General features: G+C 43.0%; 2 protein-coding genes across 2 annotated transcripts in view; both read left to right on the top strand.

The window, feature by feature from the left end:
* Window positions 1–3,935: 3,935 nt before the first annotated feature.
* Window positions 3,936–8,667, top strand: LOC132447678 (glutamine synthetase-like). The gene is made up of 7 exons (XM_060038592.1): window positions 3,936–4,092; window positions 4,835–5,012; window positions 5,333–5,494; window positions 5,912–6,058; window positions 6,586–6,713; window positions 7,077–7,276; window positions 7,957–8,667. The coding sequence occupies exons 2-7, from the start codon at window positions 4,844–4,846 to the stop codon at window positions 8,255–8,257; spliced, it is 1,107 nt and encodes a 368-aa protein (XP_059894575.1). The 5' UTR covers window positions 3,936–4,092; window positions 4,835–4,843; the 3' UTR covers window positions 8,258–8,667.
* Window positions 8,668–10,232: 1,565 nt separating this feature from the next.
* arrdc1b (arrestin domain containing 1b) overlaps window positions 10,233–18,830 on the top strand; it is a 32,918-nt gene continuing 24,320 nt past the window's right edge. The window contains exon 1 of the mRNA XM_060037970.1: window positions 10,233–10,479. Within this exon, the coding sequence (XP_059893953.1) occupies window positions 10,362–10,479 (118 nt within the window). The 5' untranslated portion in view covers window positions 10,233–10,361. The remainder of the gene's footprint in view (window positions 10,480–18,830) is intronic.

Here is an 18,830-nt window from a genome sequence, read left to right as displayed (position 1 = left end):
AGCACCAACATGGTGGTAGATCACATCTCTGGTCCGCAGGGACTCGCTGAATGTAGATTGTCCAATCGCATGGCAAGACGCGCTAATTTGCATAAAGTAAACTGAAGTTCAACCTGCCCCTTCAAGGGAGTTGGGTCTGTCTGCGTCCTGCAAGACGGAGGCGTAACTTGTAGTCGGAGGAGGCGTAACTTGCACTAGGAGGCGTAACTTGCACTAGGAGGCGTAACATGTAGTCGGAGGCGTAACTTGTAGTCGGAGGCGTGTCTAGTACTTTTCTAAATCGCGGAAGTGATCTGTATGTAGCAGTGGTGCGCAGGTACATAAATGACCGCAACTCGGACCTCAAATATTAGGCCTTAAATTTACTTACCGTCATGAATATCGGAAGACCCGACTTCAATGAAGATCTCGTGTGAACCGTGATTTACAACGCTTTTTGTTTACCGCGAAAATAGAAAGATCTCGCGTGGATCGTGATTTAGAAAAGAACAAGTTACGCCTCCTAGTACAAGTTACGCCTCCTAGTACAAGTTACGCCTCCTAGTACAAGTTACGCCTCCGTCTTGCAGGACGCAGACAGATACTATTGCTTCAAGGCGCGACGTTCGCATGCAAGCCAACCACAATTCCGCACGACGGGCAAGCTGCCTGATAGGCTGATGTGGGGTGCCGGTATAAAAACACGTGCCTAAATGAAACAAGTCACTTATCCGCTGCCCCGTTCTCCTGCCATTTGGGGAAAGTTTTGCTGCAGGTAGCTCATTTGAAATGGGATAACCTGTTCGGATACTTTGTCAAACTACACTTCCCAATGTTAGATTTCAGCTTATTTCTAAACTGTTCGGACAGACTCTGCGTTGTGTATTTTCAGTCGTAGTAGTAATTCTTGAAGTCGAAATCAAAGCAGCTTGACAGGTTGGATTAGAGGGTTGAATAGATGGTTTATTCCAGATGTAATACAGCGAGATACAGACTTAGGTTGAATAATCTATAGTGGACCCGGTGGTCGATGACTTGTTCCTTGGCTGTCGAACCCTCTTCTCGTCGAACCAAAGGGTTGGGGCGAGTATAATACAAAAAGGGGATAGATGAATAACACGTGAACAGATGCACTCTCAGCCTTGATAAGGTATCTGGCCCTGGCCATGTCCCGGAGGACCAGGTTCAACCTACCCTGAGACATAACAATGGCAGAATGTTGGGAATAACACCTTGTATCAGCAACAAAAGTGATGGATGAGGATGAAAGTTCGTAGTAGGGCGTCAGGACGAACACTCCTAGGCAAAGAAAAAGTGCAGTATCAGTCATGGGGGAGGCATTGTCACAGCCTCCAACAGTAATAATAATCAACTATGGTTTGTAATTGCCTTAATGATTCGATAAACAATGAAAAATGATCATACAAAAATTAATCGCTTGATTCGAAAATGGTTATATCAGTAATCAGTAATCAGTCATCATAGTTCTCAATAAACCTTGTGTGAATGAATGAATGATTGAACCTTTGTTCAAAAATAAAACAAAACAAACAAAAAGTTCTAAAGCTGAGCAGTTGTGTCAAGAAGGAACCAACATGAACTTAGAGAGGTGGTGACAAAAGTCCTAGCATCTTTCGAAAACTAACCTCTCGTGAAAATAAAGGAATGAAAATAACAAACACTCAAACACTCCCTTCTCTTCACCCCGTATCAGTTAGTTTGCGTGCCAAATCTAACGAGTGTCATTCCAAGTCGGTGTTATTGTTGGTTTCCGACACTGAATCGCATATGCGGCTGAGTTCTTCAGCACTCTGCGCCTGTAATTTCTTCCATAGTTCCTTCATTTTGTCTGAGCGGTTTTCTTCCCCTACTCTCTCGTTGGAGCGGTCACGGTACATCTTTCGAGGGGCTTTACATTCTCTTTGCCAGTGTCCATTTTGTCCGCAGTTGTGGCATGGTCGAGGTTCTTTCTGTCTGTCTGACTGGGGGAATCGTCCTCTATCCCTGTTGGACTGGGGGAATCTTTCTCGTTCCCATTTACGAGCACTGCATTTTCCTGTGTAGTCAGGGTCCAGCGGTTTGACCCCCTTATTATCTTAAGAGCCATTTTTCATCCCTCTCCCACCAAATACAATTTATCTGGAGCAACAAAAGTTTAATATACAATCATACTTTATTTAAAATAGCTAAAAGCCTATAGTTTGTTGCATTTATGAATTTTGTAGTTGAAGGATGTAGAATTTATATAGCCATTAATTATTTCAGTTTCTTTCAAAGCTACAGAGAAGCAACTGGAATAGTTGCTGCAAAGGATGTACACAATAAAAAATACTTGCATTTAAGTACTTTAAGCACGCCACCCGACTCATCAGGTCGGTGAAATTTCAGGCAGAAACTATTCTATTTTGAATAGTTGGCCTATGTCGTTGTGTTGGGCCACATCTTCTATATCTATTTTTTGGTTCACTAAAGCAGCAGTAAACTAATTGCTTTGTAAGCACATCACTCTCAGACACACACACACAGGTCCCTTGTGTGCAGTCTGGGGTGAAAGTGGAGGTGTGCGCAGGTTTCTGTTCCCAGGTTGTTGTGCACTGAGCTGCAGGTCTTGGCTCAGCTCAGCCATCGGCCTCCTCAGCACCATTCAGGTCGCTGGGCTACCTAATGAAGTGGGTGAGAGGATGGATGACTTGGCTGGCTATCCCTGAGTGTCCCTGCAGTTTTTCCAAACCTTTGTATCCTAATAATAATTACAATTATAATTATATTGTACTTTTTTCAAAAATATGAATAAAGAAAAACAAACTTAAAGGGAATTCTCAATAAAAAAGCCAGTCTAAAATAGATTTACTTTTGAGATATTACAAAGTAAACCCACTGTCTAATGACCTGTCTCTGTACTAACTGTTCAACCCTATACCTACACCTTAATGCCCTATTTATGTATTCACTGTCTAACCCATACCTGCTCCTTCATGAACCATCACTTTATTCAATGTCTAACCCCTATACATGCCACTTAATGACCTTTATAAATAATAATACATTTCATTTAGAGGCGCCTTTCAAGACACCCAAGGTCACCTTACAGAGCATATAGTCATCATACATTTTTTAAAAAACAAGACATTGTGGAAAAATAAATAAATAAACATAAGCAATAAGGAATAAATAAATAAAACAAAAACAAGACAAAACAAAACAAAAAAACAATCAAAACAGTGAACAAATTGCTTATTGCTTGTTCATTGTAACTACACACATTATCCTTAATCACCTGTCTCTGTATTCACTGTCAAACCCCTATCCACCCATCATTAAAATGTTGGCTTACGACTTATTAGTAACAATCAAGCAATGTGACTAATTGTTCTTAGAGGCATGCCAAGTTTCTGTCTCTGTTTCTGTTTTATTTCACTTTCCGCATTTCAGTTTGTCACCAGATAGACATGTAGCTGCTTTGAATTGAAGGAATGGCTAAATTGGGAAAAGGAAATGAGGCTCAAGTACAAAGATTTGCAATACCTACGTCTGTTTTGTAACAGCAGGTTCTCCAATTTAGGGGAAAGCCCATCACATAGTCAAACTATGCAAAGTTCAGGCGTGGACATAATTGGTTTCATGATATAAAGAGCCCATAGCATTAGTTAATATGGAGTGGTACATCAAAGAGAGACCAAGTGAAACTATAGACGGTGGTTTCAACTGACGCAGCACTTACATTTTACTTTAACAACCAATGTTTGGAATAGTAGTTTCAATACATACATCTACCACGACAGAAAGCCTAACGATCTCATGTTAAACACAGGCAGGTGACGTGTACTGACGCTCCCAGAAGTAAGGTGTAGCCTAATTTAATTTGAGTCTGAGGAAATCTATTGTGCGAGCGTTGCTAATCTGATCATGTGACGTTACTGTTCATGTCCATCCTCTTTGAAATACCAAGAACAGGTTTAGGCAGCTGGCAGTCGCGTGGAGGAGCTAGTTTGGGTTGTCCTTCCCGCTCAGCATAAAGCATCTGCCTGCTTGGCTGTGACAGTCACCTCTGCTGCTGTGGTCCTGTACAGTCTGACAGCTTCTCCCTACACTGCTTCTTAAATCAGACATCAGGTAAGTGTTCTCTTTGAATGTACTTATGTGTGTGGCTTGTTGAAACAGAGTTTATTCACTTTAAAGCAGTGGTTCTCTCCTGGTTTATCCTCGGGACCCATATTTGTTATAGATCATTAAGGGATGACCCTAAACATACAAAATGTTTTTACCAATAATACAGTAATCAACAATGCCTTCATGTACTTTAACAAACATGGAGAACACTGATATCTGTGACAAGAGCTCAACACAAAGTGATAGTAAGCCATTGAAACATGAATTAACCTTAAACATTAGTTAATTCATGGGCTTCTTCCTAAAGAGTAAGGTTTGGCATATGCTCCGCGACCCACTAGAAGTGCCCTCGAACCCACTGGGTCGCGACCCACCAAGTTAAGAATCACTGGTAGAGGATACTATAGCTTGGTAATAGTCTCACAGCAGTTGGACACATAACGATGAAGAGTTTTCCATCTTGAGTATGTTTTATTGCTATCTCTTTGAAACTGCATTTCCCCCCACAGACATTTCGGCCATAGATTAACTTTTTATGTGGAATTCAGGGATCTACTCATATGATTATGATATGATGACTTGAGTGTATGTTCTCTGTGCCTCTGTGCCACCTCACTGTATCTTAGTGATAGAGAGCAGGAGTGGGAGTGAGCTTGTGTGTTTAGCGGTGTGTTTAGCATTATGTTTCAGGAAAAAAGACACTAGGCTCCCAACACATGACCCACTATACAACTTGTCTCTCCAGGAGCTGAGAATGGAGTCGGTATCCGCCTGCTCGAAGCTGAACAAAACCCTGCGTCAGCACTACCTAAACCTTCCACAGGGAGGGAAATGTCAGGTGACATACATCTGGATCGACGGCTCTGGAGAAGGGCTGCGCAACAAGACACGCACGCTGGATGAAGAGCCCAAATCCATAGCAGGTATGTGGCCTATGCGTCGCTACTTTGATGAGGATATTTGCATTTGTTGAGGCCAAAGACGAAAAAAATGTGCCACATTCCTGACCTCTGCTTTGTGTAGCAACCCGTGATTACATTACACAATCAGTAGTGTGGATTTTACTGTCATGCATGCCAACAGTTAAGTGTGATCATATTATTGTATCCTGGTCTTACTTACTCTTCATCTGTAGGGTTAGGGTTAGACCCTTAGACCCTATTCTATCTTCAATTATGTAGGTCTTAAAGTGATAGGTGGGTTAAGGTTTGAGTGATTCTGTAAATGTGTTCCCGATGAGCAGATATTCCCGAGTGGAACTTTGACGGGTCAAGCACGGACCAGTCAAAGGGGTCGGACAGCGACATGTACCTGGTCCCGGTCCAGATGTTCAGGGACCCCTTCATCTTGGACCCCAACAAGCTGGTCCTCTGTGAGGTCCTCAAGTACAACCGCGAACCCGCAGGTCTGTTTCTCTCAAAAACCACAGAGGACGATTGTTTAACTGAACTTCTTCATTAGATAAGTGGTTTGAGTGCCTCTGGTGATTTGTACTGTGGTGAACTTTTTTTTGCATAATTGCTTGCTAACATGCCTGAGTATACGTTAACGACATAATATGTCCAATGGCCTCAGGCTACTACTTAAAGTAATTTAAAAACATTGAGATTTATAACCAAACATCAAATGATTATTATATTAGGATATATTGCAGATGTCTTACTTATTTTAGGGTTATACGCCAAATGCAGAAAAGAGACCTAGCTGGGAAAACCATGACGTTGTCACACATTCTTTGTTTAGATGGTTGGACAGACAAACCAAAAACCCACACAATAAACCCCCACCCTGGAAAGACCTAGTTGTTGTTGTTTCTGCTCAGAGACGAACCGCCGCATCAGCTGTAACAAAGTGATGGAGGCGACGAAGGAGCACTGCGTGTGGTTCGGCATGGAGCAGGAGTACTGCCTGCTGAGCATGGACAGATACCCGTACCGCTGGCCCAAGGGCGGCTTCCCCCGCCCCCAAGGTGACCAGGCAACCGCCAGCGCTGTCTCTGTTCTGAAGCTTAATGTAGTGTGTCATGTGCAATATACTAGGCTACACTGTATTCTATCCAGTATATATAGCCTATCCAGTATGTTATACATTATATTATCAATTGCACTGTATAGCTCGCCACATTGGTTCCCAAACTTTGCCTTAAGGTGTACCACCTTTTCGTGGACCACCTCACATGCAAACAGTTAAGAAAAAAGATAAATAAAAATGACAAAGAGTGCCGCGCCCCCTTCATGCACAATTATTGCTGCATGAAGACAACACAAATGAACACAAAACATCAATGGTAAACATTACAATGGAAAAAATAAGATGGAATCATACGTTAAATAATAAGCCATAACAAAATACAATTATTTGATACACTATTTCTAATGCATGTATTATCATTGATCAACGTTCGTTTTTCTATTATTTAAATTGGACCACCTGTGGTCTGCGTGGCACAGGTTGTGAAGCCTCTATCCCCGTAATAAAAGCTTTGGCTGTTTCCAGGGCCGTACTACTGTGCTGTGGGGGCCGACTGTGTGTACGGCCGGGACATCGTGGAGTGCCACTACAAGGCCTGCCTCTACGCTGGGATCAAGATCTGTGGGACCAATGCCGAGGTCATGCCTGGGCAGGCAAGTAGCTATCTCACCCAGTGAGACCCCAGTCAGCCAGCGTGCCCTACGGGAACAGGTCCAACACAACAATGTGGTTTAACGTGATGCGTTGAAGTTTTTGCTGGGTTTGGGTTCACGGTATAGATCTGGGGGAAAGCTAAGCATTCTTGGAATGACTACGTAAAAAGCCTTCAATCGCGCATTATTGTCTTCTATTTCCTTGGGAATGGTACCTTTTAAATGCACTTTAAAAATACATTTCTCGTTTATTTGTTAAAACTGCTGTTAAAAAAAAGTGAACATGGATTAAGTTAAATACACCCTGACGAACAACAAACCCCTCCTCTTCATCGTGCCGTCCCTCCCCCGTCCCTCCCGCAGTGGGAGTTCCAGGTGGGCCCATGTGAGGGGATAGACGTGGCGGACCACCTGTGGGTGGCGCGCTTCATCCTGCACCGCGTGTGCGAGGACTTCGGGCTGCTCGCCACCATGGACCCCAAACCCATGGAGGGCAACTGGAACGGCTCGGGCTGCCACACCAACGTCAGCACCAAGCAGATGAGGGAGGAGGGAGGACTGAGGTGAGTACCACTCGGACGCACCTGCTCCACGGTTCGTTTTAACCCAATGACTGGAAGTACCGATGACATGATGTCTTCCATTAATGACCAAACGTTACAGCATGAATTAGTAAACAATGACCAGAAAAAGATACCGATGCTCCTATGCTTCCAAAATGGAGGAGTTCATTGCACGTGTAAAGCTCCTATATAGCTATAGCTGTAGCAACAACTAAAGCCACCAGAGGCTGCTAATGGGTATATAGCATATGTAACTTTGTGACATTCTCCGCATTTCTCAGCCAGTAAGGTTGGTTGGTCTACTCAACTTAATCAGAAGACATGCCACTGTCCATCACTTTAGGCTCACATGTCAACCATTAAAGGTGACATATTATTCTACCAGGTGTGATTAGCCGCCACAAGCCGTTTTGAAAATCGGCCTCTTCTGACATCAAAAGTGGGCGTGTCCACCTAGATGTGTGACGGATAGATGAGCAACGTTTGCTACAGTCCGCTGGGTAGGCTGGTAGACTGATCTATCCAGCACACATCTAGGTGGACACGCCCACTCTTGATGTCAGAAGAGGCAGATTTTCAAAACGGCTTATAACGGCTAATCCCACTCCCACCTGGTGGTAGAATACGTCACCTTTCACCTTCTCAATAGTCGCCCACCTCCTCCGTCCTCCTCGTGACAGGTACATCGAGCAAGCCATCGAGAAGCTGTCGCAGCGCCACCAGGAGCACATCCGCGTGTACGACCCGCGCGGGGGAGAGGACAACAAGAGGCGCCTCACCGGACTCCACGAGACCGCCAACATCAAGGACTTCTCGCACGGCGTGGCGAACCGCGGCGCCAGCATCCGCATCCCGCGCCAGGTGGGCCAGGACGGCCGCGGCTACTTCGAGGACCGGCGTCCCGCGGCCAACTGCGACCCGTACTCCGTGGCGGAGGCCATCGTCCGCACCTGCCTCCTGGAGGGGGAGGACGGCGAGTGATCGAACGCTCCTCATGCGGAGGTTATTAATGTATGTTGTGTTGGTGTCATTTTAGAATTATTCTGACTCTCTGAACAGAGTAGATGCTTGAGCCCCCTTCTCTGTTGAAGTTGTAAACTAGACTAAGCAGAATGTATGGTTTCACACTAGCTGCCATCTTGGTCCTTCTGCACCATTATAATAGGAATAATAACAGCTGGGTGTTTGTAAATGATAGAATGTTTTGGCAAGAAGTACCAATATGGCGGCCTGTATTTATTTATCGAACTGCAGATCAATTTAACCCGCCTAGCCTCTCATAGGAAGATTCAGGGATACCTCATACCGTGCTTGCTTTCTATTATATCATGTATTTTGATTGTTTGTCCACAAATTAGAAATAAACCATTCTGCTATTTGCAAAACTTAAACTTCGGGTCTGTCGTTGTATAACCTTTTCTCTGTCATGTGTGCTCAATGCAACCCTAAGGAAATCCGAAGGTTTTAAAGGGTGTAAATGCAGCCCATTCCATTAGGTCAGTGGGTCCAAATTTTGCGGTCTGTATCCCACGTGGGGAACCCTGATAAGCATATGGGGTCGCAGGAGAATGCTGACATAGGCTATTTGATTATCCATTTTAGCAAACCATTTTCTTTAAAGGTCTCATAGACATCTTGTACAACCACAAACTGACTGCCAAATGATTCATAGCCACAAGCCACATCACTTGTGAGTGATGTGAGAAGTAGGCTACATGCAATTATCTTCACCAGGACATTGATATTACCGGAGATGTTGATTGGGTAAAACCTATTTGTGTGTAGGGAGATGCACACAAGTTGAAGTTGGTCTGAGGCAAACCTTTTCAGAGCTAGAAACAGAATATTGAATTAGATGCTTATTTATAGTTGTTGTGATAATACAAGTTTGTCTTGTGTATTAATTTGTCATTTAGTTACCACTAGATGGAGACACAACCCCTTTCTGTCTTGGCTCAGAATCAATTTATTAGTCCTAAAATCCATACAGGCCTATCCGTATATTTACAATATAATAACAGGGGTCTACTCTTCATTAACTAACAATAAAAAGGACAATTGCACTCAACATATTTTTTTATTTAACTAGAAAAATATATATAATTACATTTTTCTAATTAAATATAATGAAATGTTCCTGGTTGTAATTTAGCAATGTCCCTTTGGGAAATACTTGGCAGAATAGACGACGAGATGGATATCTAGGCCATGGATCCCATGCCATCAGATTACATTTCCATGGATACGAGGGGTAACTTAGCAACCACCGTGTGTGTCTGTCATCATGGAAGCATCAACTGTCTCCGAGCTCTTTAAAAAAAGATCCACTTCTTATTCAAAACCAGTTTGTTTCATTCATGAATTCAATCTGCCGGATGGAAAAAGTAATCGCCCAAAATGGCGGCTCGTCTTCATCTTCATGTTATTCATGTTGGCATATGCTTTTGCTTTTATCGCCAGGGTAAGGGTTACATTTTTTTTTTGAGATATAGAATGCATTTGGAGTAAATAAGGTATCTCTGGGCCAATTATAACCAGCAGGTGTGAAGTTGTAGGGTGGGTTATATTGGAAGAGATTGGACTTTCATGTGAAAAAAATTGTTGGCTACATTTTCATCACATTGAACATGTGTTTTCAGACTACAATTGATGCATCATACAATCTCTCTCTCTCTCTCTCTCTCTCTCTCTCTCTCTCTCTCTCTCTCTCTCTCTCTCTCTCTCTCTCTCTCTCTCTCTCTCTCTCTCTCTCTCTCTCTCTCTCTCTCTCTCTCTCTCTCTCTCTCTCTCTCTCTCTCTCTCTCTCTCTCTCTCTCTCTCTCTCTCTCATACGCCATTATCTCCATGAGTAATTGTTTAATGACGTCACAATTGTGGGGCGGAGAGTGGAGGGCAGGTGAGAGAGAGAGAGAGAGAGAGAGAGAGAGAGAGAGAGAGAGAGAGAGAGCGAGAGAGAGAGAGAGAGCGAGCGCAGCGTGCGTCGTCTTGCGGAGGGCGCGAGAGAGAGCACGTTGTTTGTCTCGCGCACACCGACTGCAGTTTCCCCGTCTAATCGCTGGTTAACGGGAGCGGAGTCGCAGCAGCCATGGGCAAGCTACAGGAATTTGACATTCTCTTCGCGAACAACAAAGTGGTTTATAGTCCTGGCGACTCGATAAGCGGGAATCTGAAAATAAGAACTGGAAACTCGCTGCAGTACAAAGGTAAGAGCCCAAGTGATGCATTTTTTCTAAGAGATTTGTCAACGTGTCTTTCTGATTGACTCCATGAGGAGGACTAATTGGGTAACTTTTACTTTCGTATATCTCACGATAAGAACGCACGCACACTAAAAAAAAGATGATGGCTTATTGTGTATCTGCCCGGTGTCAATAGTTTGGCTACCTGTGTTAATGAACGGGGTTTATTATTGTTGACCTGGCCGTGGTGCTCCGGGGAGGGGACCCGCCTGACTCGCAACTTGATTGTTTTGCGTCTTCACAAATTTGCTCGAATGGGCGTCTGGAGAACCAGCATCCTGTTCATTGGAGCTCGTCGTTACAATGCGTTACGTAAACTGTCATGTCTGGTTATTACAGAAACTTACTGTCAAATTCTAACAACAAGTAAGCGGAGACATCCGAACATACTGGGATGACAACAGGTGTTATTTCACTAAGTTCGGACTTGAATGCATCTACTTGATTATATAATTGTCCTTAAGCAGGCGAAGTAGGACAAAAGGAGGATGGGATGTAACGTTGGCCTAACAGTTAAACGTTAACTGTGATTGGCGAAGTAGGGTGCACAAGGTTGTAGGTGAGCAAGGAGGGGAGATGTTTGGTGGGTTACCATGGAAGTTCACAAAGAATCCTTTGTATTGAAAGGGTCTTTGTTTGGCGTTTCTGTCCACTAATAGACCGCTGTAATACACCTTTATTCCCAGCCCTCTCCATGGAGCAGAACTAGTGTTATGGTTTCATAGTAGCCCCAAACGTGAAGCCAAAACACAACACAATTAAAAACACAACGACCATAAACATTGCCTAACCATAAACCATACACATAGGCCTACATTATAGTATTGCCGTAAGCCACAAAGGTGTAGGAATCTTGAAAAAGTATTAACAACTCTCTAACCTGTTGAAAAAGGTTACAGGCCTATAGGCTACAGCTGGCCTATGTAGGCTATATAACTCGATATGCACGTTATCTTAAAGGGGTGATCTTATGCCCCATGTCACACCTGGTGGCACAATGTCAACCCTTTAACTGTCAACAGTTCAACATCAGCCCTGTAGCTACAGTACAGTTTTCTAAAGTTACATTAAGCACGACTTTGTTCACCCAGAAAGGAATAATGGGGGGAAAAGTATTTTCTGTGGATTCAACACATCAGTGGGCTTGGCAACAATGTTCCAATAATTGTGGACATACTTCTCATCCCGGTTCACCAGGTAACACAGAGGAGGTCAGAGCCCAGCATGGTTACATTGTCATGTTGTGGTGAGAGCCTCAGAGCCTGGCTCCAGGCGTTGGCGTGAGGAATTGAATGTAAAACGAGTCAAGCCCTCTAGTGTCGCTTTTGTTCTCTGTATCTGGAAGCCACAACATGTGGAACAAGTCAGTCTGTATTCAACGTTTTGCAATCACCAGATCCGTTTCCGTGGCAAACAGTCAAATGTTATCGAGATTAATCATTTATTAGACGCCCTCCTCAAACCATATATATGCTACACCACGACCACAAATGGTAAACCCCGCCCCTCTGCAACATTAAAACGGAGATGGGGGTTACGTTTCAGCAACTGTTTCTACAGTCCGGTCTCAGTCGTTAACGTGTTATTTCCAGTTCGTTCTTGTTTAAACTACAGCACTCTAGAAACAGAATGACCTGTCAGCACAACCTTAATGGCATCACTCCATCTTGGCCTTCTAGAGTGATGTCACCGCAAAACGGTGTTTAATGTGTCATCGTCTACATTGTGTGCTTCTATGTTCCCGGTGACATCACCCATTAGAGCCACGGCCTGGACGTTATTGGATAAATGATTCCATTGATTGGATTACTTACGACTGCTTCGTTTGAAGCACCTTTAACGTGTCCATGCCTACACTTTGTGCTCCTGTTGTTAAAATAAAACAGTGTTTCATTGTGTGAACCCTCAGCGAAAGCATGTGAAATCTTGCCGGTGGAAAATACTTCTGTCATTGGCTGTGTTTTGTTAATCATTAAACTGTAGGGTGGACTTGTGTTAGGAGGGGCCAGGCAGAAGGTTTCGTAAGGGATCGTCAACAATGTCTGGGGACGATTGGGAGTGTGCATATATGGCTAATTGTAAGAGAGGGAGAGAGACATACTTTCTTCTTGGTATAACCCGTGACTCTTCCTACTGACCTTCCAAACTTCTCACGTTTTTGCATGATGCAGAGTTGAGGGGTTTATCAGTGAGTACGTCTGGACCGACAGAAGTAACACATCTGATATGGCGTGGAATGTGGCGTATCTCATGGATCCAGATCGATAGGGATTTTGTTTGCCCTCTTATTGTCACTGTAGTCTGAGCTGGCAGTGTACAGTTACTAGCTGTTGAGACTGAACCAACAGAAAAATGTGAATGACAAAGAGAACGGGCGAATGGGAGAGAGAGTGAGTGATGAGGAGAGGGAGAGGGACAGACAGAGAGTGATGGAACGGGATAAGGAAAGGGAGATAGACTTTCTATTATGTATGAAGCCATTAGTCCGTATTTCCATTGATAAGCTCACTTAAAGCTAGGGTAGGCAACTTGGAGGAACCATCCAGAGTCAGCTTGATTTTTAACATCCACTCAACAAAATTCCACCCTACAAAGCCACACACCTAAAACACATGACCAGCTCCAATAGCTTTAGCAATAGGTCTGTCTAGATGTGTGGAAGACACACACAGTGCAAGGGCAGAGTGTGAAGAGGTATCAAGGTAGCTGCTGGGATGTGAGCAGAATGAAGAGATTGGAGCGGCTTATTACCGGCCTGCGAGAGCCACAGATACTGGATTTCTTTAAGTTTTTCGGCAGAGCATTTAATTTATTGATTGCTTTTAGCCTTTTAAAATAATTTCAAGAACAAATTTGACAAAAATGCTTCCATAATAAATTGCTACGGAAGCTTCAATGTGGCCTGCTAGGGCGATGGTTTAAGGTGGATTATAGATAGGTCTTAAAGGATCGCTACTTTGCAACAAGGTGTATTATTAACAATTACAAGCCCTTTCAAGCAATCTGTCCACTTGTGACATCACAAGTGGGCATGTACACCAAGATTGCGTGATGGACAGAGGTTGGAGGGTCTATGTGAACACTCCCACTTGTGATGTCACAAGTGGATTGCTTTTGGAATTTCTTCAGATGAGCTCGTACATTGTGGTAAAATATAGACCATTTAATTAAGACTGCGTCAAGGGTTACCCCGCAGTCAAAGTTGGTGTAAATGTGTTCTTCTATTGTATTGTGTTTGCATTGCGTTGAATATGTGGGTATGGCCTGCTCGGTCACATGTGTTGGTTTGACGTGTATAAAGTAGATGTTGAGAGCCAGTGTGTCTGTTCTGGGATTCATAGCATGGGTTGTTAAATGATACACAGCGGGATACACTGTAGTATGCTATAATAATGGAGCATCATGAACGGTTTGTATAGACAGCTCTTGAAACAGGAATTTCATTCTGCAGTTCTGCAGCATGCAAGTTGCCTGTCACGAAGGGGCCGGATAGAGTAGTTGTGAAGGTTGTTCAACTCTCAGCCAAATGATCATCCTAAGTAAGATACCGGAACCGAACCGATACCTGCTATAGAATATGACAGGTTGACAAGTAATGTACGCTTAGACCCTTTGGATAAAGCTATGGGTTGAATACCTTCATTAGCAATGGCATGTGAAAGGAGATACCGATGTTGCTTTGGTGTGCAATGTTGAGTACATCCTGCCACAGAAAAGAGCATGTAGAGGATCTAGATCAGCCGTATCACGGTTGGTACTGTGTAGTTATACTTATTTACAGGAAGTGAGAAATTAATTCTGGGGTAACAGTTGACGGTGACTTCCTGTCGGTGTGTTGAGTCATCAAATCCCTTGAGTTGTGTGGTAAATCTGATAGTGGTGTCCCATAACAATACACACATCAGTGACAAATCATGCAAAATAAAAAAATCTATGCATCTCTTTTGGTGTGCATACATTCATATATGCATACTATTGTTTACTTAGTTGACTATAATATAATATTTTGATTTAAATAAATGGTAATACGATGAAATAAAATGTATTATCACGATATCGATCAATACGACGATATTCTTTTTAATTCATAATACCATTCTAAACAGTGTCATAACATTGAAGGACATTTAAATATGTGTTATCTGATTAAAAAATGCGGTCATTGAGGTTTAAAACCTTGCATAAAGTTGGGTATACTCAATACCACAAGCTCTCTGGGATGAACTAAGTGTGTGTGTGCGCGTGTGCGTGTGTGTGTGTGTGTGTGTGTCAGTTTTTTTTACATGTCAATGTACTACTAATTGATCCTGGCAGCAGAAGAGTAGAAACACCGGCAGTTACTGTTACCCAAGCATCAGCTGAGGGAACATGAGACACAGCCCTGATGTAAACAAGAAGGTCCCTGACACACATACACACATACATACACACATACACACATACATACATACATACATGCATACATACACACATACACACATACACACATACATACATACACACATACATACATACACACATACATACATACATACATACATACATACATACATACATACATACATACATACAGTACATACATACATACATACATACATACATACATACATACATACATACATACATACATACATACATACATACATACATACATACATACATACATACATACATACATACATACATACATGTATGTATGTATGTATGTATGTATGTATGACCCTTGCATCCAAAACGCCTCACAGTCAATTGAGACACATGTCATGAAGAAGCAGGTAGTGGTTGGGCTTCTTACTGACGGACGTGGACCTTCTGGACTGGGAGTGGAACACCCTAGCCACTGCACTGTCCTGTACCCTTTGATTACATCTGGGTCCCTCTCTTTATCTTCAGCCATTGATCCATTTGCCTCCTAGTCCTTCAGCCAGTATTTCAGGCTGACCAGGCTGTCCTCTTTGGTTATCCCTGTCTATAAATCCTTTGTGGTTGTTTAGGGGAACAACCACTGGAAATAGGTTTTTTATTACGAGAAGAACAGAATGAAAAGCAAACATTCCTCCGATCTTGAAAACCTCCCTTGCCTTTCACACACACACACACACACACACGCACGCACACGCACACGCACACACACATACATTTGACCCAGCACTCTGGCATTTATGAGGCGAGAGACGTCCGAAACCCCAGGACATGGAACAGGTGTTTTGAGACGATACACAGCTGGATACTGACTCGACACACACACACACACACACACACACACGCACACGCACACGCACACGCACACATACAAATACCCCCATGCGTTTTTGATTCACCAGAGCTTTGACCTTGACTGCACCAGTGAATGTCCCCCCAATCTACTACACCATCTTTATTTCCTAGCTTACAAATTAAAGCCTTACCAAAGGACCAAAAACCTAAACTTTCCCCCTCACGACAACCCATTTGGTGCAGGTCATGTATGGGAGCTCTGGTTCTGAAGGGTGGATCTGGGAGTCTGGCTTCCCTGGAGAAACTGAAACGAGAGGGGACGGTTGGAATAGAGAAGAAACGCCCAGATGGAGTCTGTGACCAATACATGGTTCTAATTTTCTTACTTGTTGATATTACTACTACTTGTTTTTCTCTGGAGTGAGATTGCATGTGGTTGTTCATAACTTTATTCATAATTGATTTGTTTTCTGACTCATTTCAGGGATTCTTTTTTTTTTTGTCGTTTGTTTGCTTTTTGTAAATTGGTATTACTCATTAGTTTCTATTGCTGTGAGCCAACTGTAATAGTTTTTCTTATCTGCAATAATGGTTTCAGCAGATTACTCATTCATAAACGGTAGGCGTGTGTGCTGGGATTTATGGCTTGGTATTGTATCAAGTGATGTATTTTGAATATGAGCTTGCTCTAAGCTAAGAATATGGGTCGGACAAAGTCTCAAAATTAGAGTAATTTCCAGGTTAGATTGAACACAATCGATGTGAGCATAATACCTTAAAGGCCCACTATGCAACTTTTTTAGCCAAAATTACATTAAGTATGCAGGTTGAGAGTTATGCTGATGGTTCTGCATCCATTTCTGGGTCGATTGGTGGGTGTGTCATTTACCCATGTCGCCTCTCCAGTGAAAAAGCGCATATGCAACTTGCTCTGTTCGGACCGACACAATCAGGATGTGACGCAGCGGAAGTATCCTCGAAAATATAGTCAGATTGTAGTTTCGAAAATGCTTTACGGCACAGACACACACCCAAACATGGCACCGGCTAGATATAGGCTAGATATAAACAGCCAGTTGCGAGGCAATTGTTGCATTCATCATGGATCAATCGACTGATAAGGGACCCAAGAGGCGACCGTCGGTGGAACAAAAGAAGAATGGACCAGAAAAGAGATCAGACACGAGTGAAAGGGGAACTATGCAACTTTTTTGGCTTGATTTACCTTAATATAACAGGCTAAGAGTCATTGCGATGGTTCTATTATACATTTTTGTTCGATTGTTTGTTGTTTCGACTCACCCTTGCGCATCTTGGCGGAGAAAAGGAATATGTTTCTGCCGGTGAATTGCTTTACGGCACAGACCCGCAAACACGGAACCGGCTCGATATAAACACAAGTCACTAAGGGATTGTTATATTCATCATAGATCAGCCGACTAAAAAGAGACGGAGAAACCCAATGTCGGAGGAACAGAAGAAGAGAAAAGGGAGACTGACCGGCAGAGAGGCCAGACACGAGTAAACGTTGGGCAAGCTTTTCAGGAATAGTGTGAACTGAAAGAAAAAGAAGACTGCAAATCAGACGCCGACTCGGCCGTGTTGCTTTTGAAATTGAAAGTACCCTTGGGTGGCCTTTGTCTTCGTGGTATTCTTGATGTTGATAGTCTCTGTACAAATGTGTTTGCTTAACCGTTTTGTTGTGAGCCCTGTATGTTTCTAGCTTGCTTGGTTGCAACCATATAAACACCTTTGTTTCCATGGGTGTTTTGCTGTTCGTCTGTCTCGTCCCCCAGATACAGACTGAATCCCCGAATCCAGGTTCTTGTTAATTTAGATTATTATGTTGGCCAAACCTCTTACACTGATTGTTCTGTTCAACCTAAGATAAAACAATTATAATCTAGGATATAAATTCTCCCCGTCAACTATAAAAAAGGATGGATTTATTGCAATACAAATACACCCTTTTAAAAATGTATAACCATGCCTACACTTTATGAACATCTACTTCGGACATGGGAGACCCACGCATTCGCCGGCTTCTTTGAAAACAAATGCACATGGCTCGCGTAGAAGTGCATGGGGAAGGGTCGTCAACGAGTTGTTACGACAGTGTTGTGAAATATCTACTACGAAGCTGTAGGGGGCGCTGTGTAGAGAAATGTGCGTGCCAAAACCAAGAAAACAGCGAAGAAATGCCCGAAGTTGCATAGTGGGCCTTTAAACTGTAATCCAAGTAGGCACCTATAAAACCAATTTCAAGTAATGTAATTTTTTATGGCTCTGCCACCTGAAACGGTTTCCGGCCCCTGATCTAAATCTTTGTACTACTTACTAAAGATTCTCTTGAACGCAGTGAGGCAGAAGGGGCTGTCAATGCAGATCGATGTAGCACAGCGAAAAGGAACAGGCTTCTGTGTTTAGCTGAGGATGTTGCAGTGAGTGTCTTTTTACGCAAGAAAACAAAAATTTGGAGAGACACGGGTGGTTAAAGGTTGCTGCATATTATGTCATTCATTAAGTGTACCATTAAAAGCGAACAGCGGTATGAAAACATTGCTAGGGGCTATTAGTGCTGCACTGGAGTTCTGCAGGGACATGCACTAACATGTACTTCATTCAGTGGGACCTTTCATTCAACATTTGGAGCACAAAGGAAAATCATCTCACGTTTAATTTGAAAACAATGGTTTGGTTGGTTAATTAATTATCTATTCAACTATGATAAGAGTTGGCAAACACCTATTACAGGTTGGACAACTCTTGGAGATGACATCATGGACAACAACAGCCTCACAGCCCAGAGCTGTTCTTCCTGCTTCCTTATCATCCAGACCGGCAGTTAATTACTCCTCTGGAATTTCACACAGGCAAACTTCCCAAGTGGGACTGGGTTGGCATACTATTTGTGTGTGTGTGTGTGTGTGTGTGTGTGTGTGTGTGTGTGTGTGTGTGTGTGTGTGTGTGTGTGTGTGTGTGTGTGTGTGTGTGTGTGTGTGTGTGTGTGTGTGTGTGTGTGTGTGTGTGTGTGTGTGTGTGTGTGTGTGTACTAAGAAATGAGCGATTAACTCTATTATCCTAGTATAAGATGACGT

This window comes from Gadus macrocephalus, chromosome 19 (assembly GCF_031168955.1).
Source record: "Gadus macrocephalus chromosome 19, ASM3116895v1".
Classification (NCBI taxonomy): Eukaryota; Metazoa; Chordata; class Actinopteri; order Gadiformes; family Gadidae; genus Gadus; species Gadus macrocephalus.
The sequence above is the reverse complement of the archived record's forward strand: the minus strand, read 5'-3'. Positions and strand labels throughout refer to the sequence as shown.